Source organism: Brettanomyces nanus, chromosome 4 (genome assembly GCF_011074865.1).
Source record: "Brettanomyces nanus chromosome 4, complete sequence".
NCBI lineage: Eukaryota > Fungi > Ascomycota > Pichiomycetes > Pichiales > Pichiaceae > Brettanomyces > Brettanomyces nanus.
Window position 1 is genome coordinate 1331332 of NC_052377.1, and position 26486 is coordinate 1357817.

The 26486-nt window shown below is 40.7% G+C and overlaps 13 protein-coding genes across 13 annotated transcripts; 6 read left to right on the forward strand and 7 right to left on the reverse strand.

Moving 5' to 3' along the window:
• Window positions 1-110: 110 nt before the first annotated feature.
• FOA43_003855 (uncharacterized protein) lies at window positions 111-1337 on the forward strand (the record flags this gene model as incomplete). The annotated part of the gene is made up of 1 exon (XM_038924103.1): window positions 111-1337. One exon carries the CDS (start codon window positions 111-113, stop codon window positions 1335-1337), a length of 1227 nt encoding a protein of 408 aa, XP_038780031.1.
• A 192-nt stretch (window positions 1338-1529) lies between these two features.
• On the forward strand, window positions 1530-5147 carry FOA43_003856 (uncharacterized protein; the record flags this gene model as incomplete). The annotated part of the gene is made up of 1 exon (XM_038924104.1): window positions 1530-5147. The coding sequence occupies one exon, from the start codon at window positions 1530-1532 to the stop codon at window positions 5145-5147; it is 3618 nt and encodes a 1205-aa protein (XP_038780032.1).
• Window positions 5148-5284: 137 nt separating this feature from the next.
• On the reverse strand, window positions 5285-8518 carry FOA43_003857 (uncharacterized protein; the record flags this gene model as incomplete). The annotated part of the gene is made up of 1 exon (XM_038924105.1): window positions 5285-8518. The coding sequence occupies one exon, from the start codon at window positions 8516-8518 to the stop codon at window positions 5285-5287; it is 3234 nt and encodes a 1077-aa protein (XP_038780033.1).
• Window positions 8519-9024: 506 nt separating this feature from the next.
• Window positions 9025-10292, reverse strand: FOA43_003858 (uncharacterized protein; the record flags this gene model as incomplete). Its single annotated transcript, XM_038924106.1, has 2 exons — window positions 9025-10214; window positions 10289-10292. The coding sequence occupies 2 exons, from the start codon at window positions 10290-10292 to the stop codon at window positions 9025-9027; spliced, it is 1194 nt and encodes a 397-aa protein (XP_038780034.1).
• A 318-nt stretch (window positions 10293-10610) lies between these two features.
• Window positions 10611-11174, forward strand: FOA43_003859 (uncharacterized protein; the record flags this gene model as incomplete). The annotated part of the gene is made up of 1 exon (XM_038924107.1): window positions 10611-11174. One exon carries the CDS (start codon window positions 10611-10613, stop codon window positions 11172-11174), a length of 564 nt encoding a protein of 187 aa, XP_038780035.1.
• A 24-nt stretch (window positions 11175-11198) lies between these two features.
• On the reverse strand, window positions 11199-12304 carry FOA43_003860 (uncharacterized protein; the record flags this gene model as incomplete). Its single annotated transcript, XM_038924108.1, has 2 exons — window positions 11199-11246; window positions 11297-12304. The coding sequence occupies 2 exons, from the start codon at window positions 12302-12304 to the stop codon at window positions 11199-11201; spliced, it is 1056 nt and encodes a 351-aa protein (XP_038780036.1).
• Window positions 12305-12560: 256 nt separating this feature from the next.
• Window positions 12561-13841, reverse strand: FOA43_003861 (uncharacterized protein; the record flags this gene model as incomplete). The annotated part of the gene is made up of 1 exon (XM_038924109.1): window positions 12561-13841. The coding sequence occupies one exon, from the start codon at window positions 13839-13841 to the stop codon at window positions 12561-12563; it is 1281 nt and encodes a 426-aa protein (XP_038780037.1).
• Window positions 13842-15281: 1440 nt separating this feature from the next.
• On the forward strand, window positions 15282-16479 carry FOA43_003862 (uncharacterized protein; the record flags this gene model as incomplete). The annotated part of the gene is made up of 2 exons (XM_038924110.1): window positions 15282-15289; window positions 15327-16479. 2 exons carry the CDS (start codon window positions 15282-15284, stop codon window positions 16477-16479), a joined length of 1161 nt encoding a protein of 386 aa, XP_038780038.1.
• Window positions 16480-18685: 2206 nt separating this feature from the next.
• FOA43_003863 (uncharacterized protein) lies at window positions 18686-19315 on the reverse strand (the record flags this gene model as incomplete). Its single annotated transcript, XM_038924111.1, has 1 exon — window positions 18686-19315. One exon carries the CDS (start codon window positions 19313-19315, stop codon window positions 18686-18688), a length of 630 nt encoding a protein of 209 aa, XP_038780039.1.
• A 313-nt stretch (window positions 19316-19628) lies between these two features.
• FOA43_003864 (uncharacterized protein) lies at window positions 19629-20735 on the forward strand (the record flags this gene model as incomplete). Its single annotated transcript, XM_038924112.1, has 1 exon — window positions 19629-20735. One exon carries the CDS (start codon window positions 19629-19631, stop codon window positions 20733-20735), a length of 1107 nt encoding a protein of 368 aa, XP_038780040.1.
• Window positions 20736-20826: 91 nt separating this feature from the next.
• Window positions 20827-21930, reverse strand: FOA43_003865 (uncharacterized protein; the record flags this gene model as incomplete). Its single annotated transcript, XM_038924113.1, has 1 exon — window positions 20827-21930. One exon carries the CDS (start codon window positions 21928-21930, stop codon window positions 20827-20829), a length of 1104 nt encoding a protein of 367 aa, XP_038780041.1.
• A 437-nt stretch (window positions 21931-22367) lies between these two features.
• Window positions 22368-24428, forward strand: FOA43_003866 (uncharacterized protein; the record flags this gene model as incomplete). The annotated part of the gene is made up of 1 exon (XM_038924114.1): window positions 22368-24428. One exon carries the CDS (start codon window positions 22368-22370, stop codon window positions 24426-24428), a length of 2061 nt encoding a protein of 686 aa, XP_038780042.1.
• A 53-nt stretch (window positions 24429-24481) lies between these two features.
• NHX1 (monovalent cation:H+ antiporter, CPA1 (nhx1)) lies at window positions 24482-26437 on the reverse strand (the record flags this gene model as incomplete). Its single annotated transcript, XM_038924115.1, has 1 exon — window positions 24482-26437. One exon carries the CDS (start codon window positions 26435-26437, stop codon window positions 24482-24484), a length of 1956 nt encoding a protein of 651 aa, XP_038780043.1.
• Between the last annotated feature and the right edge of the window lie 49 nt (window positions 26438-26486).

The window sequence follows — 26486 nt, forward strand, 5'->3', positions numbered from 1 at the left end:
CCACTTTTAAATGTGAATTCAAGTGGTTGGAAATCCTTCCTTTCAGTTACCACTTCAATTGTCATAATCGATTGTCTCTTAGTGGACAGTTTCTATTTTGAATCATAAGCATGTTGTCTCGTTTTGTTCCTTCATCTCCCTTCTTTCTTCTCCGTCGCGGCTACTCCACGGTTCGTGCTACCGAAGGAGTGTTGAAGACACCTTTATACGATGATCATGTTGCGTTAGGTGCCAAGATGGTTCCTTTCGCAGGCTATTCTATGCCTGTGCTATACGACGGTCAATCCCATAATGAATCGCATATGTGGACCAGATCTAACTGCGGTGTCTTCGATGTTTCCCATATGCTTCAACATAGAATTACCGGTGAAAAGGCCACCGACTTTTTGCAGAAGGTTTGTCCCACCGATTTTGCTGCACTTCAACCTTTTCAATTCAGTCTTAGTACTCTATTGAACGAGAATGGTGGTATTGTTGATGACTGTATTGTCACCAAGCATGCAAATGACTCCTTCTACATGGTCACCAATGCTGCATGCAGAAGTAAGGACACTCAATTTATTGATGGAGAGTTGCAAAATTTTCAAGGAGGTACTTCTGGGGTGAAGCACAACACATTCGAAGGAGTGTTGCTTGCTATCCAAGGCCCCAAAGCACACGATGTTATGGCTAGATTCACCAATGACAGTTTAAATGATCTATACTTCGGTCATTCTAGGTTCATCAAACTTGAAGGATTTGGAACAAACGAAAAAGTACATGTGGCTAGGAGTGGATACACTGGAGAAGATGGTTTTGAAATCTCTATTCCAGACGAGAAAGTTGGGGTTGAGTTCTTTCGTGCACTAATGGAACAGCAAGAGGTTAAGCCAATTGGCTTGGCCGCTAGAGATTCCTTGAGACTAGAGGCCGGAATGTGTTTGTATGGCAATGAGTTGAACGATGTTACAACCCCTGTAGACGGGTCGTTAACTTGGTTAGTTTCCAAAAGCAGAAGAACAGCTGAAGGTGCAACTTTCAATGGTGCCGTGAAGATTATTTCCCAAATCGCCAATCCAAAAACTGTCCCCGCTAAGAGAGTTGGTATCACATCTAAAGGACCTTCCCCCAGACATGGTAACAAGATCGTGTCTGCCGAGGACCCCAAAAAACAAATTGGTGAGATCACCTCTGGCTCATTCTCTCCATCTTTAGGATACAACGTGGCTCAGGCTTACATCCACAAGCCATATCATAAAAAGGGTACAGAAGTTTTGGTGGAGATTAGAGGTCGTCTTAGGAAAGCCAAGGTCAGTAAGATGCCTTTTATTGAGGATCATTATTATAGAGAGAATTAAGTAATCAAGTTTTTTTTTCTAATTAATTGAGAAAGCTGACGCGAAAAAAACTAATAATTATGAGAATTGAATAGAAACGCGAAAAGTGATCAAAAGAAAACTGGATCGCGAAATGAGGAGAGTGAAAGGAACGCGAAAAGAATGCGTTATAGATTCATCGCTGCGTCTTTCACATCTTACTATCTGTCGGTCATGTATATCAAACGAATCACTATTCAGGGATTCAAATCTTACAAGAACGAGACTATCATTGACTCGTTTTCTCCCCACCATAATGTGGTTGTGGGAAGAAACGGATCAGGTAAGTCGAACTTCTTTGCAGCTGTGAGATTTGTTCTCTCAGATGCATATACAAATATGACTAGAGAAGAAAGGCAATCACTTATACATGAGGGTTCCGGCACTGTTATGTCGGCCTACGTAGAAATTGTGTTTGATAACACCGATCGTCGTATTCCAATTGATAAAGATGAGCTGTCTATTCGTCGTACTATTGGTATGAAGAAAGACGACTATTCTCTCAATTCCCGATCGGCCACAAAAACCGATATTATGAATTTACTTGAGAGTGCAGGTTTCTCCAAATCTAACCCCTACTATATTGTTCCACAAGGAAGAGTAACTGCAATCACCAACTCGAAGGACTCTGAGAAATTGGAGCTATTGAAAGAGGTTGCAGGAGCTGAAGTCTTTGAGAAAAAATTGAAGGATTCTACCAGAGAGATGAACTCTGCTAATAAGAAGCAGGAACAGATTGATGAGATGCTTAGGTATATCGACAGCAGGCTTTCCGATCTTAATATGGAAAAGGATAGTTTAAAGTCTTTTGAGAAGTACAATAATAAGAAGAAGGTGCTTGAATTCAGTTTGCTCGATCGGGAGATGAAGACCTTGACTCAACAGATTGATTCGATTGAAAATGACTATGCAGATTCTCTACAGGAGTCAAATTCTGCTGTCCAAGAGCTTAATATTCGAGAAAAAGTCATTAAGAAACTTCAGGCCAAGCTAGCCGACTTGAATTCTGACCGAAAGTTGGTGGATATAGATAGGCAAGAGAGCTGTAGACAAGTTGAGGATATCCTTTTAAAAGTTGGAGAGACTAAAGCTCATGTTAAGTCCGTCCAATTGGAGGAGGCTTCTTTCAACGGAAACGATGCACTTAAATTGGAGGAGGCAAGGCAAGGTATCTCTGAGAAAAGAGAGCAATTGCAGGAGCTTACGCCGGAATATGAAGCTTTAAAAAATCAGGAGAAAAGCCTCAAGGAGGAGTTGAAGAACATGCAACTTGAGCAGAGATCATTACTCTCCAAATGGGGTAGAAATGCTCAATTTTCGTCCAAGCAGCAAAGAGATGAGTGGATTGGACATGAGATGGATGGACTCAAAAAATCTTTGAACGATAAGAAAAATGAATTGCGCTCCTTAGAAGATGTGGTTGAGTCCGTCACTACTGATGTTGATTCCAAGAAAGCAGAAAGGGAAAAGCTTTCTGATATTCGTCAATTAACTAGTGACATTTTCGACGTTGAGAAGGTTCTCTATGATTTCAAACTTAAGTGCTCGTCAATGATTGATGAGAGAAAGCAATTGTGGAGAGAAGAGAGTAAACTTATAAGCATCATGGAAACCTATAAAGAGGAGAAGTCTAAAGCACAGGAAGAATTAAACGAAACCATGGATAGCTCCATTTCTAAGGGTCTTGAAGCTGTACACAGCATTACCAACAGATTGAAGTTGAGTGGTGTCTATGGATCTCTGGGAGAACTAATCGATGTTAGCCAGAAATATAAAACAGCTGTGGAGGTTGTGGGTGGTAATGCCTTGTTCTATGTTGTTGTTAATAACGATCAGACCGCTTCTCTAATTATGGAACAGCTCATATCTGAAAAGGCAGGACGTGTCACCTTTATGCCTCTTAATAAGCTTAGCAATAAGTCTGTCGAATACCCTAAAGGTGACGATTCAGTGCCGCTTATCAAAAAGATTGCCTATGAAGAGTTCCTTGAACCTGCCATCAAGCAGGTGTTTGGAAATACAGTGGTGTCTATCTCTTTAGAAAGAGGGGCAGAGTTAGCCAAGTCTTATAACTTGAATTCAGTCACATTAGATGGAGACAGATGCAGTAACAATGGAGTTCTTTCAGGTGGTTTTTGGGAGCACACAAAATCTCGCTTTGACTGCTTGAAGAATATTAATAAGTGGAATGCTGAAGCGGAGTTGGTGAAAGAAAAGCTAGAAGGAGTAAAGGAAGAAATACAGGCTAAAGATTCTACTATCACGCAGATCAATGAGAAGATCAATCAGCAAAAAAAGCAGTTAGACTCTAAACTTGAAGAAAAGGATTCTAAGGAGAGTGAATTGGCTAAAATTGATAGCGAGTTGGCTGCTGGAGGTCAAGAATTGGCCACCTATGAATCCAGAATCAGTACTGTTAACAGTGCTATTTCTTTAATCGAAAGTCAGATTGATGATTATAACAGTGAGTTGAATTCTGAATTTGCTGATTCTTCCTCTTTACAGAAGTCTGAGCAGGAGGCCCTAAATGAATTGAAAACGTGTATTCCCAAAAAGCAGAGTGATTACGGTGAGTGCTTAGACAAATTGCAGTCTCTCGAGTTGATACGCTCAAGATTATATTCTGAGTTGAACGAGAATTTGATTCCATTAGAAAGCCGATTATTCAAGAGGGCTTCAACGCAAGATTTGGGCAGAAGTGGGTCCAGCAGCTTCCAAATACGAGATCTCGATAGACAACTTGAATCCCTTGAGAGAACAGAGAAAAAATTGAAGGACACTGAGGCCTCATTGGCTGAAAAGTTGGATTCTCTTGATGCTGATATTGCAGAGTTACAAGAGGAGATACAGAAGGCAGACGAAGCTCAAGATGCCTTAGTTAGAAGATTGGGAGGCTATAGCAAGAACAGTGAGAAATCACTTAGTAAGAAGTTTGCTCTCAGAAGAAGAAGAGATGATATCAATAAGAAGATCAAAAATTTGGGCCTTTTGCCGGATAATGCATTTACGGAGTACACAAAGGTATCATCCAATGAAATCTTGAAGGAGCTTAACGAGGCAAATGATCAATTAAAGCAGTACACCCATGTTAACAAGAAAGCTTTAGAGCAATATATTAATTTTAACAAGCAAAGGGACTCGTTGACAGAAAGGCGGAAGGAACTTGACAGTGCTAAAGAATCCATTGAGGAATTGGTTTACGTGCTTCAAAAGAGAAAAAATGATGCTATTATTCAAACTTTTAGGGAGGTCTCTGTTCGTTTCAAGGAAATCTTTGAAAAGCTCGTTCCAGCTGGTACTGGTCGTTTAATCATTCAGAAGAGAAACGAAAAGGCGGTTGAATCTCTAACGCAACTTCAAAGCGACGATGCTGAGGAAGATATGGACGTCGATGGTGCTCATAATGATAGTAAAGATAACTACATTGGTGTGTCAATATCTGTTTCGTTTGGAGGCTGGAATGCGGAGCAACTACGTATAGAGCAGCTTTCTGGAGGTCAAAAATCTCTCTGTGCTCTTGCTCTAATCTTGGCAATTCAAGGCTGTGACCCTGCTCCGTTCTATTTGTTTGACGAGATCGACGCAAATTTGGATACTCAATACAGAACAGCGGTGGCTAATCTGGTACACGACTTATCCAGAAATGCACAGTTTATCTGTACCACGTTTAGGCGTGAAATGTTAAATGTCAGCGATAAATTCTTTGGTGTGATTTACAACAACAAGGTGAGTACCGTTGTAGAGATCGACAAAGAAGAGGCAGTGACATTTGTGGAAGGTATGCAGAAATAGACAACACAGTGATAGCGTTACATTAATTATATTTGTCTAGCTATGATTATACAAAACTTCAAAGGATAAGCAAAAATAAAACAGTAAAAGCAAAGTAAAAAGTAAAAGAAAAGTAGAAAGTAGATGATACAAAGCATTTAGTGCCTGTTGCCAGCTTTCCTAGCATCATTGAGCAAAGATAGAAAACCTTTATTTTTGTTTTTGTTCTTGGCTTTAGACCTTCCCATCTTAATTATTTGACTAGCAGCCTTAGCATCAATAAAGCTTGACGAGTTGAATTTTTCAGTATTTTCGTCCGAATCCGAATCTGAATCTGAATTTGAATCTGAATCTGAGTCCGAATCCGAATCCGAATCTGAGTCGAGGTCAGAATCTGAGTCAGAATCCGAATCTAGATTTACAATATCAGGAGCCGATTCCTTTGAGCTCACACCTGGTTTCCTTATATCAGGAAGTCCTCTACTCAGAAGCTCTGACAATTTCGGCAATGAAGATGTTTTAGACGGCTTGAATAAATGTGGCGGTGACTGGGAGTGAACTGTTTTTAAGAGGTTCTTGCCTTTAGACACTTCATGTTGCTTGGATTCATTCGCCGAAGAGTTTTTTCTCCTTTTGGAGGTCTTCTTGATGGCCGTCTTTAGAGTATTTGCTGTAGACTTCGGGTTCATGACAAGTCTTAGACGTTTGGAAAAAGTGGCTTCTTCCCTTTCCTCGGCATCTACATCATCGTATGCCTCATCAGAATCAGAAGAAGAGTCACTACCAGACGTAATCACAGCACTTTCGGGAACGTTTGAAGAAGTCGAGAATGATTTCCCGAATGGTGATGATCGTCTTCGTTCACCCTTTATTATATTTGCAGCATCAATATCAGGACTTATTTCATCCTCTCTTGCAGCTTTTGGTGATGACGATCGGCCGCGCTTGATCTCTGTATTCACCATCTTGATCATATCATTTTTGGATATTAGTCTTTTGTCTTGTGGTAAAAGTGGACGTTTGCGAGGCCTCCCATGCTTATTTAATGTAGAAAGGGGGCTAGATTCAGGTGACGTGAGAACCATAGGTATGCTGTTACCCTTCTTTGCTTCGCTTGTTTCGATAGTTGAATCCTCTGTTCCCGTCTTGCCGCGCTTAGTCTTTATCTTATTGTTGGCCTTAGATTTATCACCATTCTCCTTTCTGGTGGACTTCTTTCGAGCCTTTTTTGCTGGAGTTTTTTCTACCTTCTCATCATCAATATGCTCAGTTCGTGGTGACTTCAGTGATGGTGACTTATAACCTTCCACAGCTTTCGTTTGCAAACTTATTGGTGAAGTATGCGATGCATCTTCCTCTTTAGAGGCTGCAGGTTCAGACAACTTTTTGCCTACGGTCACTTTTTTAGTAGTGCGATGTGCCTTTGGCTGTTTTTTCGTGGTCAATTTAGATGAATGCTTTTTGGCCTGCTCTACAGAAGATGGAGTAGTGGTAAATGTTTCGTTCACAGTAGAGGAAGCTGTCAGAAGAGAAGACACATCGGTGGCATTACCATCTGACTTAACCGGAGTTATATCCAGAGTGCGAAATTCTGTTGCTGTGGCTTTCCTCCCTTTTGAGGCTGTACTTTTTCTAGAAACTGGAGACGTGGTGGCAGGCATAGTGGAAGCGACCTTGACGGCTAGTGCAACTGGCGTAATAGACTTAGCACCATCTGGGGCCGTCGAGGTTACACCAGTGGTAGTCAATGGCATTGGCGTAGCATTCTTGGTTTCTTCTAAAGTCCTCTTCTTTGTGGTTTTGCTAGTAGTTGTCTTGGGATTCTTCCTAACATATTTCCGTTTTTTCCTTTTCTCAGGTTGATCAGGAGTCTGTACGGACTCAGCTTTTTCTGCAAAGGGCTTTCTGGCTTCTAAACTCGTCTTTTTGTTTGCATTGGGCTCGAAATCAGGGACTGAAAAGGGAATAACATATGAGTCTGGGAATGATTTCCCCGTTAAGGTAGAACTATCTGGAGCGGGCACAGAAGCAGTAGTGAGAACCTTAGATATATGAGCAGATTTGATATTTGTTTCTGCAGAACCAGTTGAAAGCGAGATCTGCCCTGCGGTGTTTTCACCTTCAGAGGATGATTTGGCAACCAAATTAGAGGTCGGAACAGCCGTTTGAACAACAGGAACAAACACCTCTGGTTCCAAAACAGGGTCTGCTGCCAATTGTGTCTCCGTAGACATCGGCTTCTGGGTGGCAACTTCTCCATCCTTTTCAGGAGTTTTTCTGGTTGGTTTTGAGGAAGTCTTCACAGTCTTTGTAGTCTTGGCAGATGTGTTTTTAGATCTCTTGGTCACAATTTTAGCCTTTTTGGCAGCCGGTTCCAATGCTTCCTTTTCTTCAGTTATTGCCTTTTTTCCGCTCTTTCTATAGGCTCTCTTACGTGGTGCAGCCTTAGAAACTTTGTCAATTGTTTCTTCAGCAATCGTAGATATCTTCTTCTCGTCTGCGTCCTCTCTTTTTGCCTTCTCTTCCTCTTTCCGAAGTTCAGTAGAAACTTTAGACCCATTCAAATATACTGTGGACTTCTTAGCCAATTCATCCTTGCTTGGAACACTAGCACGACGTTTCTTGACGATCTTCGGATCAGTAGATGAACTTTGGTATCCCGCCTCATTCTCTTCGGCATCTTCGTATTTGTTCGTATTCTCAGCATTCTTTTTGGACAAGTTAGGTTGAGATGCTGCCGATAGCATTCCGGAAGTGATTCTTTTGGGAGAACCTGTAGCAACAATAGGTGAGGCAACTCTCATATTTTTGGCTTTCTTTGGTTCCCCGATTACCACCGTACGATCCAACTGATCGTCAGCAACTGGTAAATTTGCATGAGTCTTGGCCCGAGCACTAACAGATTTCTTAACAGTAATTTTCTTGACCACTGCAGAAGCCCGTTCCCTGGGTTCGTCATCCCATATACTGGAGATGTTAGGCATCTCAGATGGCCGCTGCCTGATTTTCTTCACCACTTTATTGAGATCACCTTCCAATTTCCGTTTGCCATGGGTTAAAGATTCCACATCGTCGCTTTGAAACTCGTTTGCCACAAGAACCCTCGCAACGTTAGAAGAATCGAAAATCATAGACACTGTGTAATCAGGGTCGAGGTCGCACTCATCGATATCTTGAATCTTCAAAATCTGCAACGGCTCCTCATCGGGATAAATTCTAAGAAATCTCTTTTGAATCTCGGTAGCTAGTTTGGCCAGTGTATTAGAGGAAGAAGTAATATGCAAAAACTTCTTGATTTTTGCTCGGAATTCGGGGTGAACGATCGCAGTATTGAAAGGTCCCCGTATCAGATATGGAGAACCGTTAGCTGCTTCCATACGACTAACCATCATCTGGCTGGAGATTGGCGTACTAGAACCGTTCACTGTTGAGTTTGGCATAAACGATCTGTCCACACCGTACGCAGCAATTTCATTGCCACGCGTAATTATAGACGGAACTTGCGCGCTCGGTGGAAGGATATAAACCTGTAATTTCATCATTGATTATGGAAAGCTCCACACTTTTTGCTTTAATGAATAGGACACTATACTGAATTTCAAAAAGCTGCAATAAAACTAACGTAATATCTCCCCTGACTTTCTGTGATTTTTTATTGTTTTGACTTTTTTTTTGTTCCACATATCGATTGATTGACTTTTTATCAACCGCTTTATCGAGAACGCGAAATTTGGCAGGTTGTTTGAGAATTTAAGCCAACGTCTAAGCCAACGTCTGGTGTAAGGAGGTAAAATCATTCAATCCTTCATTACTTATACCGGGTATCATCATATTATGATCGAAAAGCTTGAACAAACCTAATATGGTAGATAGACTTGTAAAGCAGAATATATATTACTTAAGCTTTGGATGCACTCATCTCATGGTATATCTTGTCTAAGATATCAACAGGCTTGGTATCTGTAGTCTCTTGCTCATTATCTGCGCCATTATCAAAATTTACTGGAGCATTATCCTCCTCCATACCGTCTTCAGCATACCCCCAGACTGATATGGAACCATCGTGACATCCTGCGTAATATCTTATGCAATTGTTTCGTCCGTACACCAGAGCATGCACTTTAGACGATATCAGTCCATTGCCGTGACGAGTCAATCTTGCCACTAGTTTACCGTCCTGAATCCGATAAATAAGTAGCTCGCCATTTTCAGATGGAAACCAAAGATACTGCATCTCTGATTCAATGGTCGGGCTTAGGCACATCTGAACGTACTGAGAGGATTTATTTCTCACCAACGGTCCAAAATTTATTGATTTGTTAAGAGGTTTAGACCCTGTAGTCAAATCCCACACTCTAATCTTTTCGTCTGTACCTAAAGTGATTAGTTCCGTACCAACATCGTTAAACATCAAACTATTTATCCCTCCATTGTGTGCCCTTGGTATATCTTCATAAAACAGTAGCTGTCGATTACTGTTTGTATAATTTCTCGTAGTCAAATTGTAATCCAGGGTGAAAAGACATCCATTCGATGCTCTGATATCCCAGCCTATACAGTAACCATCCTGAGACCCGCTCACCACCAAATTGTGATCTGTAGGCGACCAAGCACAGCTCAACATATATCCAAAGCCACCTTTAGATTTTCCGCCCCCGCCCAATGTCTGTGAATCTGCCAAAGTTCTAAGATCAACCAATCTGATTCCACCAACGCCACCATCAAGGCAGCATGCCACTAGTGAGTTGGAGCCTTGAGGATCGAAATCAAAGTTTAATACTCTCGATTCCAGGTTAAACGAATGTACCGGCTGCATAGTATCCGAGTTAAATACTTTCAAGGAGTAGTCGTAGGAAGACGAAAGCCACATGCCATTATCCGGCCACCATTTCAAATGTGTTATACCAAATTGATGGACAGTCTTGGCAGGTATAATATAGGCAGGCTTGTAAACCGACTCGGCATCCGTCGACATCCACTTGGAATCGTCCCTAGATTGTAAGTCCCAAAGTTTTATTGACGAATCACCACCACCAGAAAGCAAATATCGATTGTCTATACTGTCCAATGCTAATGCATTGACTGACGCTATATGGGCTCTTTGAGGAAACCTGCAAATCCCTGCAATATGGTCTAAGTTATCCAATTGCCCGTATTTAGACTCATTGCAGATGTTTATGATTTCGAGTGGACTCTGTCGAAACCCATTTACATACGGCTCAAAGAAAAACTGGTGCATCTCGATCCGATGCAATGTCTCCAATGAGCGTGCTCATACATAAGAATGGATCACTGAGATCGATCGCCCCACGCAAAAATAAGCCGTCTCTTCGCGGTCGCTCAAACCAGCCCTACTCTTCCATCTCGGATCAATTCATTGATTTATTTTACTTGGTTCATTCGCTGTCAATAATTTTCAGGAAGTTCATAGAGTTAGTTTGTTAGTTGGCATTATTTTCATTCCAATTCTTCAGCCCTTTATCAATGGATTCCGCACCTTCGGAACCTAATGTGTTCACCAAGAACTACAGACGGGTCAAAGTTACCTATCAATACTACTTGGACTATGTCACCCCGTATATGATTCAGAGATGGATTGGTACCTACGTGCTCATCGCCCTCTTGCTCATAAGAATTATGGTGTCGGAAGGTTGGTACATTGTTTGTTACACTTGGGCAATATATCTATTGAATATGTTTTTGCAGTTCCTAACGCCTAAGTTTGATCCTTCCTTGGAACAGGAGTACGAGAACGAGTCCATTGAAGAGGGAACCTCTCGTATGGATGAAAACGATGAAGAGTTCCGTCCTTTCATTCGCAGATTGCCTGAATTCCGTTTCTGGTTCAAGGCTACGCTGGCTACTTTTATTTCCTTGATCTGCTGCTTTATACCGTTCTTTGATATTCCTGTCTTCTGGCCTATTTTGGTGATGTACTTCATTGTTTTGTTCGCTCTCACCATGAGACGTCAAATCCAACATATGATCAAGTACAAGTATGTTCCCTTTGATTTTGGAAAGACCAAATACTCCAAGAATAATGCCTAATTTAGTTCCTTTCATCTTATGTACCTATAGATTAAGTATATCGCCACTGTAATTCCTATCAGTAGTCTTCCCCTACCTGTTGTTGTTAGGCAAAGTATTGTCCCCGTGATGTTATCCGTGACCTTTCCTATGGCCCTATAGTAGTCGTATAGCTTCGACGGAAGTAGGCGAAGCTCATTATCGCTCAAATTTGTACTTCGATCTATTAAAAAGCCCCGTGAGTTGATAATAGAGTCTGGAGGCTCGGATGGCATTTTTACCTTCAAATAAACAGGAACGTGGTCGGAAATCTTCATACTGGCTAACGAATTGTACTCTTTAAAGTCGTAACTCGAAGTATCACCTCTTTTATAATCCAAAAACAAGATTCGATCACACCAGGAAGGTATTCTCTCTGCATTATAAATCGTTGAACCTACTTGGATTTTATATGTAGGGCTAAACGTCACAGGAGCCTCGCTAAATTCACATACTATTCCTCTCTCCTTTTGAATAAGCAGTATCTTTTCATCCTGGGCGAAGTCAAACGAGTTGTTCAAGGCCCTAAAATTGAAATCTCCCATCAAAAAGCAGTGGCTTCGAGGTTTCAAGACTCCATACCCGTCAGGAAAGCTCATCCCCTGGCAAATGCTCAGTAAGTCCTCGCATCTTCGAGAAATATTAGCTGGGCCTTCCCCAGCATTAAGATGTAGAGATACAAACGTCAGTTCGCTGTACTTACCTCGTTCCCATTCATATTGAATCCTCACCCCTGTAGCTCCCTTTGTCGAACTGAAAAAAAGTCCTACCGGAATACCAACAGATTTGACAATTTTATGAAACTTCGATAAGAATGCGGAGATCAGTATAATTCCTATGCTTCCAAAATGGTTAACAGCCACAATATTGAACGGCACATCGTACCTTGCAGAGATAGTATCGACAAGACGTTCAGAAATCTGCATTAGAATCGATTGTATAGTATCTGGAGAGGTGCCTTCCAAAATGGATGTCATCTCCTGTAATCCAAATACAAGTAGCTGAGGTAGATCTGTGTCTTCTAGTAAATCCGACAACTTGTCATAAAATTCATCGTCAAAAGGTGGCCGCTTTCCACAATTGAGCGTAAATATTAGACTCGAGATGGACATCCTACTATAATAACAGTTCCCCAAAGCAAAAGCTACTGGTCATGTAGAACTGACAAAAGGGAAATTTAGAGCTTGCTTCTTCTCCACATCACTCCTATCATATTTTTTTTATTAGTAACCCATTTATTGTTTTTTAAGAAACAAAAGAACAGTAACAGTAATAATATCAAGCAAGGAGAAGAGTACATTTTGTCGTAAGCGGCATAGAAATATTAAAAAAAACAAATAGAACGATTAGTTAGTGATGCTACTATATTCAAGCAACGTTATCAGTGGTGTCATTGGAATCTTTTTCAGTGTCGACAGATCCAGAAGATGATGTTCCATTTACTAGAGCATCACCCTTAATGAGATCTGGTCTGTAGAATCTCAAATCAATTCTTCCAACCAAATAAATGATATTAACAATGGTCTCTAGAGCACCCCATAGCACATACATAACCACGGGCTTAAAAATCCAAGACTGATTAGCGTAATCTTGATTCAAATAAACACCCACACATCTGAAGATGGCACCCAAAAAGACAAAAATGGTAGTAGTTGCGACAATGAAGATAGACATGTTATGCTTTAAAGTGAACTTCTCCTCACCAGCATTCTCGAAATCATTCAATTCATCTGACTCTGGCTCTTCATGGTTATCGATCAGTTTCATTCCGGCTCCAACAATTGTTCTAAGAGGCTGTCTAGAATCTCCAGCATGTCTTCTTATGAATAAGGTCTCGCCAGTCTTGGCGGCACCCTTTGGTGGGAAGTAACATGGAGAGAAAGATTTGACCCAGAAAGGCTGGTAAATTAGCGAGTCTCTTTCCTTTTGAGACGTTGGGAAAAGGTATGCAGCTCCCACCAAAATCATAGAGAGTAATGAATACATAACAATCAATGTTGATGCCACTTTCATGGCATTACGACACATATCGTAGTGTGATTGTGAAAGGAAGTATAGGTAAGGAACTAGACCAGCGACGATTGCCATCACAACGACAGCGATAACCACAGAGTACAATGCTAGCATACCCCACCAGAACAATTTTCTGGTACCGATGATAGGATGCTTCCAAGTGAAAAGTCTCTGAGCTAAAACTAAGTTGAAAGAAGCTAGGAGCACAGTTGGAATGATTAAAAACACTTCAGAAGCAAGACCGACTTTCAATCTCAAGATGTTCTTTGCCCAAGAAATTCTCATGGCAAATCCGACAAATCTCATCATGCAATAAAACGAGAATGCCAAAGACATGTAGAACTTGTGACCCCGGGATCTGTTGACAATGAACATAGCCAAATGTGCAGCCGAAAGAAGAAGGAAAATCGCCGTAAAAATACCACTTGGTGCAACATCTTTGCTATCAGGGTACGAACCAAACTGAGCCTGTTGCACCTGTTTAACATCAAGGACTAAGTAGTCTGGAATATCATTCACGCTATCAAGGTTGAGGTACGATTTGGTAAGACCCATAAGTTTAATGATACCTGTACCTGATGCGGCACCATTTGTCATTTGAGACATCAAAGAGGCTAAAGGATCTGCGGAACTCATTTTCTTTAGTGAAATTGTAGTGCTGGTATATTTATTCTTCAAAGACAGAAACCAGTCTCCTTTATATATCAAAAAAAAGGTGGGGAACAACGAGGGGAATTAGAAATCCAGTTAAACCTTAAATGTGTCAAAACTTTATGCTGATGCCGGAACACTAATCCTTTTTGCTTATTGAAAAAGAGGGGAGCCGTTTTCTCAGTTTATTTATTGTAACGAGCAGCAGACATACCCGGTTATATACAAATTTAAACGGAATCACTTTTTCATTATTTATATCCCTTTTAATTCCTTTTTATGAGAGTTCTTTTACTTTACTTGAACACCGGTTTTGAAATGTGCCTCCTAAGAGGCGAACGCCGAATTAAACAACATCCGGAGCTCTTCCATTGACTAACATGTTGGGTGTATACAGCCGCACGTCTGATGAATAGAAAATATTTTTTTTTTCCGAGCTCCCGCATCGTTTAGTCGTGAGAGCAATCGACGCTACGAGCACAAGGTAACCAACCAGCCAAAAAGATCTTCACTTCAATTAGTCTCCTAATGGCAATATGATACAACTCAGTATGTTTTTAACTGCCTTTTAAACCTCTCTGAGACGTCTTACGACTAGTTTAGCTGCATCATAATACTTATTGAGCTGTTTCTCACTACCTCAAGCCCAACAAAATTTTTCAATTACCGATTCACCTAACAATGGATTTCGCACTGTCAAGGCCAGCAGAAAAAAGACATATTGGAACCGCGCACCAAAAAGAAGGAGGCTTCTTAATCAGTGCAGCTCCAGACAATAAAGAATCTTACCCTGTTCTGACCCAACCATCTCGTATAGGGATGCACCAGAAAATCGGTCTCGCGTCACTAGTAAACCAAAATATAACAGTAATTCTCTTCCGAAATAGATTAGACGAGTCGAATAGGGCAGGATAGAATGGCAGATATTTATATCCGAGTTGTGATCTGCGTAACTCCTCATTTCGGATGTAAATTCAAAGAGGGGAAAGGAAGAAAATAGATGACTGGTGAACGGGTGTTCATAATGAATAGCAATTAATATTGGTATTGATAACCTGATGTTGTAACTGTTTGATATGCTGCGAAAGCCTTGTTTGTGTCCTCATGTATTTTTTATGTTTCCTCTCACTTCTGGAAGTCGGCGAAAACTCTTGGCCTTTTTCTTTTTTTATTGTTGAGCCCTTTCGAGCGCTAAATCTTCAAAATTTTGAGATCTTGAAATTTTCGGAAGCCGTAGATCTATTGTCTCTATTCTCAAATACAACAAATAATGTGTCGTGAAAGGATTTAACCACCAGTGCAATCTAGCGCTCAGGCCTTGTGAATCATTTTTTGAGTACTTTGTCTTAACTTTTGTTACTTGTCTGTGTTCTCTAAAAGTTTGTTTTTATTTATTTTCATTTGCTATAACTATTCTTCCTAAACATGAGCTTGTACGTCCCAGATGGTTCCCTTTCTCCTAAAAAAAAGGACACCTTTGTATCTAGGTTATGATCATGTTACCTTCTACGTTGGTTCTGTTAAGGCAATGGCATCTTTCCTAATTGATAAGTATGGCTTTATACCATACTGTACTATGGGATTGGAAACTGGCTCAAGAAAGGTTTCTGGCTTTGTTGTTAAGAATGGTAACGTCATTATCCAGCTTATCAACACTGTGATTCCATTACATACCCAGAGAACGGATCCCTTAGTTGATGTAATTCACACTCATATTGCTTATCATGGAGATTCTGTCAAGGATGTGGCGTTCAAGGTTGATAATGTTGAAGGGGCCTACGAGATGGCAATTGCAGGAGGCGCCAAGTCACTTATGGAGCCTAAGACGTTTATCGACGAATTCGGGGAAATAACTATGGCTAGAGTTTCTGGTATTGCAGATACTGTTCATACTTTGGTCAACAGGTCAAAGTATAATGGTTTTTTACCTGGACCATATCGCATGGAGGAGTATAGTTTCAACGATGAGGTCCACAAAGATGAGCCAATTAGTCTAAATTGTATTGATCATGTCGTTCAGAATGATGGATGGAATAAAATGGAGGAAGACTGCAAGTATTATGAGAAGGTGTTTGGATTTCATCAATTTTGGTCAGTCGATGACAGCGTCATTCATACTGATTATTCAGCATTGAAATCAACTGTCATGGCTTCCGAAAACGAGATTATTAAACTGCCAATTAACGAGCCTGCTAAAGGTTTAAAGACTTCTCAGATTGAGGAATTTATGGAGTTTAATGGCTCTGCAGGGATTCAGCACCTTGCTTTGAGAGTGGACGACATTTTAACTACTGTTGATCACATGAAAAAGCGTGGTGTCGAGTTCATCATTGTTCCTGAACAATACTACAGCAGTCTTAAAAAGAGGTTGGAAAACTCCAAGCATCCAAGGTTTGTCGAACCTTTTGAGAGGATCAAAGAATTGGGGATCCTTGTCGACTACGACGAACATGGTTACCTCTTGCAACTTTTTACACGCCCATTGTTCGACAGGCCAAGCTTTTTCTTGGAAATTATTCAAAGAAGAAACCATGATGGCTTTGGAGCGGGGAACTTCAAAAGCTTGTTTGAAGTCCTTGAACTTGACCAGGCCAGAAGAGGAAACCTACGGGATTCAAATTAGGGTAAAACCAACAACACACTTTATTTCAACACTAATAATAATTGAATTTCTATATTCAGCAACACTGCACAATCATACTTGTAAACCTCCCTGTAAAGTTTTGAACAGCTACTAAGTCTTTGCCTTCTCAGTGTAATCAAATATATATTTGCAGTGGTCAATATTCTTACAAACTACAGCTCTCATGGCAGGGTTCGCGTTGAAGTGCTTATAATCGTTAGCATGACCATAAAATACAGTAATAAAGACAACAACCAAACAGATATTTGCTACGTTGAAAAAGTCGTCTGGGTACATTTTAGCTATGTAATTAAATTATAAAGCATCGTCTCAATGAGCTACAAGAGAGGCAGTGCCATCTTGATACAATCTTGAAAAAGGTTTTTGAAATCATCGGATTGAACAGCAAAAGAGAGGCCATGAATTAAAAGTGTAAATTCAATGTTTCTTCCCAATCATTAATGAAAGGTGGCAAATCTTGATCACTTTCAACAAGAAATCTACGGGAAAATATTATTTCTCCTGGAAAGATGAAAAGTATTGGCAGTCAATACATATGTAGCTGATCTTCCCAATATCTGGGGTACCAACTTAGTATGCGACTTCTCCCTATAAGAACTGACAAAGGACGCCCTGGAAAAACCGGATTTGACATATTGAACGTACACTTAGAGCTTCATTTATAGAGTTTGGTCAAAAGCAAATAATTCAGATGATTAGCTGATGACATTGTTTATTGTACGACAACAATGCTGACAAACTTCCATCCTCAAAAAACAACGAGGACCCTTTTACAGAGTGAATTAATCCCAAGATATCTAATCGTATTGACTTTCTTTTACAGACAGTCCTGGTTTCTAAATACCTTCTTCAATCGCCACAGTACACAGGGGATGTGACTGTCTCTATCAATTATCAGCGTGGCAAGTTGGGGTATTATTAAAAAATATAATTGTTCAGTAGGTGCTGCCGCATTGCATCTCACCAGCAGTTACAAGGCTGGCTCACTTGGGGTCACTTTTTTTACGTCTTAGCGACCTTCGATTAAAAGCTTTCCGCTACGATCATATCTGGCAGAAAGCACCGTTACCCGTCCGATCAACTGTAGTTAAGTTGCCAAGAGTTCGACTGAGTAGTGTTGTGGGCGACCAAACACGAAATTTGAATTTTGTAGTCTTTATTTTTGGCATCCACTCCTCCTTCGCTGCTAGATGAGGCGTTGATCAAAACTTAACACTAAATATTCGGGTTTAAGATTGCTAATCTCTGCAACTACTGTTTATACTTGTAGTCTACTTGAATACCAATCTACAGAAGCAGTTTCAATACAATAATTGAAAAGCTGCCGAAAATCATTCGCTGGTTAATCTGTGAAATACCTGGATGAGTTCGTATATTTGACTCTCAGGGAGCTAGCAGTGTGAATGTCTTTTCAAATGCTAAATAACAAGATATCGATGAATCAAATAGTGATACGAGTAAGAGGGATGGATTCCCAGGAGAGCGATGATAAATTGTGTACGGATGTTATATCAGAAAGTTGACATAATGCAGAGCGAACTATATTTGTTAGAAGGAAGTGAGAAAGAAACATTATTTGCATTGCGTCCATCTTCTTACTATACTATAAAGATCACAATGACCAAGGCACAAACTTCAAGGAAGAACACGCTATTAAGAGCAGCGACAACAGTGATAGTGGTGGGAGGTGCCTTATATACGGCCTGGAAGATGTGTAATAATGAAGACGAGCACACCACCACACAATCGCAAGATTACTACAATGATTTGACAGGAGGAGAAGCGGAAAATAAGCAGAAGAAGCAAAAATTCAGTACCTCAATTTCCCTCGTTGTGAGTCCAGGGGTATTGAAACAAATTGAAGATTACAACGACAACCATGAAGATGGCATAGATCTACAGGAATACTTGAGATATTATCCTAATTTGACTTTGATATTATACCCTGAGGTGAAGAAGGATGAGTTAAGCCGGTACTTTGAGATCGATGACAACGTATCGTATAGAATTATACCAACGGGACAAGAAGAAAGTGTATTTCATGTGGCGAAACAGGTGGATTCTGAAGTAAATTTGATCAACTTTTCCGATTTCTCGAAGTCATTCGAGGAAATCATCAATGAGTTTCATATTGACAGTTTTTTAAAAAACCTAACTGATATGAAAAATGAGCTGTTCACGAGATTTATATAGAGGATCCGTCACTCTCTATATTGCGTGTAATATCCCTTCTCGAACCAAATACCACATGCTCAGTTGCCTGGTTACTTCCTTTGATATATCCGTACTCTATAGTGCTCCAAGGGGTGTCACCTTTAAGATATTGAGGCTTGGCAGGAACCTTAGGTCTCTCGTGCTTGTGTGATATTGCTGGGCCAATCATTGAAAATTGAGAGCCGAATTTGTCCTTAATAACACGTGACAATGCCTGTAATGTCATAACCACCTGATACGGATCTTTGGCTTCATATAGATCCACCGTCTGGAAAAGCTCGTCCTGAGGAACACCCTGAAATTTGATGAAATTCAAAAACTTTTCGATGTTCTCCATCTGAACAAATGCCATCTTGCTCGTCTTGAACTTCAGACTTCCTTCTCCCCAGACACACTTGATTAATTGGCATAATATAGACCCATCTTTAAGAACCTCTATCAAGTCTGTATTAATTAGGTAGTCTCTGTCTATCCTGTCACCAAGAATGCTTACCAGCCAGTACTTGGTTTCCTGAATGAGTTTGGAATTGTGATATTTGGCCAGTCTTGAAGCTTTTAGGTCCTGGTCCAAATTGGTGATATCCTTGTCCTCTTCCGTCATAGCTACTAAGGAGGAATGCAATGGCAGATAATTTATCTGATGGGCGGTATATGACTTAGCCACATTATGTTACTCAGCCTCATATTTGGGATTGTAATTCGCGAAAACCGAATCAATAGTTTGCTTCCCTGCATATTAGTTGCTAAATTAGGGGGGTTGGAGCTGCGTGGTGCAGGAAAAAACAGGGAGAAGAGAGCAGAGTGTCCGAAAGCAAGAAATGAAGCAGTGCAAATATATGCAATGATGAATTCATAGTTTATTTCCTTTTGTGCTCACACTTGTTTTTCTTTCACGGATTATTTTCTTAGCTAATATGGGATCAGAAAACGAGGTACAGAAATTGCTCAACAGTGCGTCTCATTGCAGCAGCTCGAACGAGGCCAGACAGATTCTTTCTCAGGCAATTGAGATTTGTCAAAAGAGCAGAATTGACTCTAATCTATTTAGCAAAGTTCGACTAGCTATGGGTGACTTACTCTTCAGTGAAGGTAATACTCAAGGTGCTGTCGATGAATATAGACAAGCAGCTGAGCTCGATGAAGTTGACGGAAGGATCGACAACCCAGAAGTGCAGCAGAAACTCAATTCTATTCTCAACAATGTGTCAGATCATATGCAGTCACAAGTGTCTAGAAACTCGAGCGCCACACAAAATGACAGAGATTTGAGCTCAATGCTTTTAGGTCAGATCACTGGTCATGGAGGCTCCAGTTCTTCGAAGTTTGCTATGTTAGGATCCTTATTATCCTCGGCTGGTGGCTCAAAAGGCTCTGGTCAAGGTTCCCAATACGGCTCTGGTTCTGGTGGCAATTCTAGTGGTGGATTTTATAGCTTGATCTCATCTTTGACCAGCTCTGGTGCCAAATCTCAACAGGTTAGTCAATCTGGAGGCTTCAATTTGAGCTCATTGCTTTCCTCAGGAGGTAATAGTAGTTCTGGACTAGGATCTTTGGTGGGTAGTTTAATGGGAAGCGGAGGCCAGGGAAACCAAAATTACGGTCAGACTCAGGGATATGGCAACCAACAAGGTCAAAGCTATGGAGGCCAAGGTCATGGTTATGGAAACCAAGGCAATCAGGGCTATCAAAATCAGAACAGTCAAGGGTCTGGAAGTTACGGAAACCAAGGCAATCAGGGCTATCAGGACAGTCAAGGGTCTGGAAGTTATGGAAACCAAGGCAATCAGGGCTATCAAAATCAGAACAATCATGGGTCTGGAAATTATGGCTCTGGAAGCGAAGGTTACGGGCAGAATAACGAATATGGCTCCAACCAAGGCCAAAATCAAAGTCAGGGTAATGGCTTAATGGGTATGGCTGAGAGTATGCTTGGTGGAAACAATAATGGCAGCAATCAAGGTCAGTCAAGTGGCATGAGTCAGATGATGAATATGGCTCAGAGTTTCCTCAAGAAGCATTAGTCATTTTTATAGTTCTTCTGTATTTTTGAATTTATTACTTTAACCCTGGAATCCAGTCATATATATTACAGCAATGTACACTGAAGTTGCTTCATTTGTGGAGCCGCTTGTTTTGCAATTGTTTTGATGGAAGGCCAATATCTCGTTTGCCTTTGGAACTCGTATATGTATTCTCTTTATTATCATCGCGATGCTTTGAACCGGTAACAATTGACCTTTTGACAGGCGCAGATGTAGAGTGGTTTATGAAGCGGGATTTGGAGATCTGCGATTGGTGGTTAGGGTCATATTTTAAGGTTGCCTGCAGAGAAGGATCTTTAAGAATTGCTTCCGCACTCTTTGCACAGACAAATGTTACATTAGCAGGTATTGAACTAGATGCTGCCTGAGATGTTTCCTTTGCAGCATTCTTACTCTTCTTGCCATCCTTCTCTTCCACCTCTGGTTCAGAATCTGATATAGCTTTACCTGGAAGGTTATTGTTATTCTGACTGATCTCTTCTGGCCAATCGTCACTAAACATGAACGAATCATCTGATAAATCATTAGAAGGAGAATTATTGGGAAGAGCCACTGACTTCACTGACCGTGAACTAACGCATTTCTCCTTCATACGCGCACCTTTTTCGCTTGAGGGAGGTCCTGGTTGAGAGGCCTCATCCTTAACCGGAACCCTCATCAAATTCCTCTCGTCAAATTTTCTTAGAGGCTGAGAGACCTTGATCACCTTTGAAAGGAAATCTTTGTCATATAGACAGTTACCCAACGCGTTACCGAATTGTCTCAAGGCGCGCTTCATACCATCAGTCACAGCCTCTTTCTTGCATTTGTCAAATGCCGCACTTTTTGTGCGACAGTTATCGATTGATCCGTATCCGATATCCTCGTGATAAGTGCCATCCTTCAAAGAAACTCTCACAATGGCACTTAGACCCATACTAATAGACCCTCCTCTTTCATCAATATAATCAACCTGAAAGTTTCTCAATTCTGTACACCATCCATTCGGTCCAAATATACTATTTGCTAGATTGATTGCCTTCCAGCCCTCTAAATACTGGATGCTATTGTAACCGGGGCCCTTTCTCTTACTGATAAACTCAGGCCCAAGCTGTTTCTCTAAAGCCTTCTTAATCCGGGTAAGCTCTTCTTGAGTGTATCCAACATTTTTTTGAGCTCTATCAGCTCGATTCATCTTTCAAAACTCAGAAACTACGAGTTCTTAGTAACAAGATAGGTTCCTTCACTTCTCTTGCAATTCTACGCGACGCATCCTATGTGATTTGAAAGCGCGTCTCAACTTTTAAGGTCAGCACATCCGTACACCTATAGTCTTTTCATTTTCGATCCTGCTGATCAGTCAAGATGAGTATCGTATCATAGTATAGTGGCCATTTATGGGTTAACTAATTAGTCACATATACATTTGCTTAAAGCACAAATATGTTGTACAGGTGTTTTAGGTGCATATAAATGTAGGCCTGATGATATCTATTGATTCTATTCAATATCAAAGCGGTGTACGGATGCATACATTCAGCATATTGCGTCTATATTTTCTTTTCAAGAGGAAGTGAAGAAATGTTTACCTTTGTCTGCAGTACAACACCACTTTCTTCCGTTCATATATTGATGTCTTTTCGATCGGATCATACAGCTTCATGGAATACAACGCTGCGCAATAGACTTGAGCGCCAGCGTGGTCTCAAGTATGACACAATGAACGGACTGGGCAACGCTTCTAATCGATCGAACGGTTTCAGTGGTCTTAAGGACATCAACATTAACAAAAAAGGTCCTGCTAAACCGAAGCGAGTGTCCGGATCATACTCTCAGTATTTTTATAAAGTTTTTCAGAACCGAATGAAATACTATCATAGATTGTCGTTTGTGATATCTCTTTCAATGTGCGTTTTACTAACGGTTCCGTACGGAGGAAGCATTCTTTTCTATCCGGTAAAGGTAGCACTTTTAAGCACTGGATTCGCTCTAGTTAAGTTTGCCAGAGATTCGACTTTACGTGTGGAATCATCAGGTGCATCGACGGAAATTCAGCATATGATTAATTCGGTGTTCTCCTCGCAATGCTTTATACTATTTGCAGCTTATTTTGCCTCTACGTTTATCATTTATTCCATCATTTTTTGGCAATCTTCGTCATCCGATCTCAGTTATTGCATATCCTCAGCTACAAAGACTGTTAAACCCTTTATCAATGATAGCTTCATGTTTTTTTGGTTTTTTGTGGCATTTACATCATTTTTTTATTCCGCTCAAATGATGATATTTGAGAAGAATAAACTCAACTTTAAGATAGGCACATATCGTGCAGAACCGGTCGACCAGCTCAAAAATTTGAACTGGGTCTCTCTTTTGAAAGAAGCTGCATCCATCTCCGGATGTGTGGTTGTCTTGTCAGGGCCTCTTTATACTTTTGTGCGAAGGTTTATCTTCAAAGTGATGTTTTACCCGATGATTTCGGTGTTCAATTTGAACAGACAGATTCCAGCCATTCGGTTTTCCTTAAGATTATATCTAACTGTGAATCTGATCGGCTTCATTACTGTGCTTGTTTATGAACTTTTGAACCGAATCTATAACGCTTATGCAATGACGGGTTGCCTCGTAGTGAAAAAGCCTTTGAGCTCTTATTCGGACAATCAACAATTTAAGACACTTATGAGCGGACTTACAGATTATAAGGATAGCCTTGTACGGTTGACGGCATACCAAGAGCTCGTTTTCAGGACCACTTCTAGACAAATGTCAGATAGAACATGTCTGTACGAAAATAATAATGGGATTCTATTACTGGATCAGATGTCTAAAGTTATTCGCAGCAGTGTTAATGCTGCCAAAATGGAGTTGCCAAAATTGCAAGGCACGAAGGGAGAGAAAAAGCCTACTGTAAAGAAACAGAACGGTGACACTACTGCAACCATTTTTGGACGTTTAGGATTGGATGCTGGATTGAACGATACAGATTCTGTCAACGCTATTGGAGCTGATGATGGTGATGTTAATGGCATTTTTTCGACAAATAAGGTACGTCCAGAAGACCTATTTCTAAGATCCACATATGTTAAGAAGCCACTAAAGAGCAAAGATCCAGTTTTGAAGGGTTTTGTGGAGAAGGCAGAGGACGCAGCATTGAAATTGATACAGAAATATCAGGTGCTATTTGTAAGAAAAATGAAGGAGTTTATCAATTCTCGTTCAGAGAAAAGTCGGATACTTCGAATTACAACTAAGGTATTGAAATCCGACGTGTGGGAGGTGATTCTGTTTCGCTCGTACAAATTAGAAGCCGATCGGAGAATTCCAAACAAGGTCATTGTTGGTAACTGCATAGTAGCCATGTCAGAAATGCTTCTTCATGCCAGAATCGAGGACAGAAAAAGAACTGTGTTGCACTCTCTAACTGAAGTGCTAAGTTTATTGACTAGAATTTACAGATCAACCTCAGAGTTCCTGGAAAATCCACCGGTAAAACCAAGGAGTGCCAACCAAATCAATCATAATGCGATTAAGGAGATCAACGACTTGGCGATTTCATACTTCTTCAAACTAGTGATCTATTACAACTCAACACTAAACGATATGATTCTTACTCCTGACACGTTCAAATTGGCCAAATGGTGTACCGACGTGGCTTTGGAGGAACAACGCGCCCAACTACGAGAGGTAGAGTAACTCTTATAAACTCTCGAAGAATATAGTATTAAAATTAATTTTAGAATACATGTCTATGTGCTGGAAGAAGAAGAAGCATTATTGGTGTGCTTGTCACTGTCATCTGGAAGGTTGTCCAATAGCACTGGCTTAAGCACGTTCTCATCAAAACTAGTAAACCACTTAGTTTGTTCTTCCAGATTTAGCATATTGCCTAAATTCATCATGCTTGCAGAAGATTGTACGGGCGCGCCTGAGCTAGATCCTGAACTTGTTTGGGCTCTACCATCCGCATTAGTTTGAGACCCTGCAAAATGAAATTGCTGAGAAGGAAATACAGCTAATTTTGGATTATTATTGTTTGCCTGGGGTGTAGGAACTGACACATTCAAAGGAGTGGCATTCAATTCATCACCAACAGGAGTATCATCGTAGTATCGCGAAGAAGTGGCCGAGCCATGATTGGAATATATTTGTCTTTTGGGTAGGCTTGTAGTTGCGGCTGTTGGTGCCTCAATGTCAAATTCGTCGTCGGTCTCGTCACCCTCTTCGACACATCCAGTTTTGATGTTTAAGATCTCAAGCATAGCAGCAGTTGTACCACCGAATAAAATCACAGTAAGAACCACCACAACGAGGACTGTAGCTAGCAATGCATACTTGGAGTCGCCCTGTAAGCCCATAGCCAATGCTACACCGACAGCACCACGTAAGCCGGCCCAAAACTGCATCATCTGATAATTATAAGGAATCTCTTGTGATTGTTCGTTACTGTATCCCCTCGAAGAAGTCTTAGATCTAGCGATCCAGTTGATAAGTCTACTGAGAGGAAAAATAGCTGCCCAACGAGCAATGCAGATGCATGCAAATGTAACGATGATGAGAAGAGGTTTGAAGACCAATTCGACCTCGGTAAATAAAGATAATCCAAGATAGATGAAAATAAAATTTTCACTAAGTTGTGCTAGTAACTGAAAGACGTATTTGGTAGCTATCTGGGTACGGCGAGACATATTGTAGTAGGCATAATGCTTCAAAGTAATGCCACAAAACAACAAAGAAACAATTCCAGACATGTGGCAACCGTTTGAAAAGAAGTAAGACTCGTAGGCCAACAACAACACTAAACAACTTTCGATCTGAGGGTACCTGCGAATATGCGAATGCTTTAGCAGTAGCGCAATAAGAGTGCCTATCACCAAGCCAATGAGAGTGCTAATAGTGAAAGTGATGAGAAACAAAGCAACACCTTGGAAAAGACTGGAAAATTCAGCGTGTTGACCATGAAACCTCTCACAGGTCTCAAACATGACAATACAAATAGCATCGTTAAGAAGAGATTCCCCAAATATGATGGTGTATAGTTTAGGGTCGACTTTGTAGCTATTGAAAATTGATAGAATTGTGACAGGATCAGTGGCAGAAAGTGTAGCACCAACTGCCAATGCGTCGACAAATGATATATTGATACCATCAATGCCCAATTTTGTGTAGACAAACATAATTATTCCTACCACAATGGCACTGATAAATGTGCCCGGAATGGCGAAGATGAGAATAGAACCAATGTTCCGAAAAAAATTGGCCTGGTGTAGTTCATATCCAGAGTTAAGGATTATGGGTGGCAAGAGGATATTGAAAAAGTAGTTTGAATTGAACTTAACGGCATCCTGAATGTAATGTCCTGGACTAACACGAATGATAAGTCCGACAACCATTCCGTAAAATATAGATAACACCGTTTCATGGATAGCCTTGATTCTCTTCTGCTGTAGATAATATGACGACCAGAGTGCGGATCCAAGAAGAAATAGCACTATAAAAAGCGCCCAAGATGAGAATATCTCTTCAGAGATAGGGTTTGTATCGTCGTCAGCGCCAGGCAAATCGACCTCGGGATCTTCTGGGACCGGTGCTTCATCGATAGGATTAACTACCTCTTTAGCAACGCATCTGTCAGCCAAAAGAACTACGGCAAAGATCCATAGTAGAATTGGTCTGGATTTGCTGTAAATCGAAGATAAAGACATTTGTTAATATGTCAACAAGAGAAGAATTAAGCAAGAGATACCGTGCAAG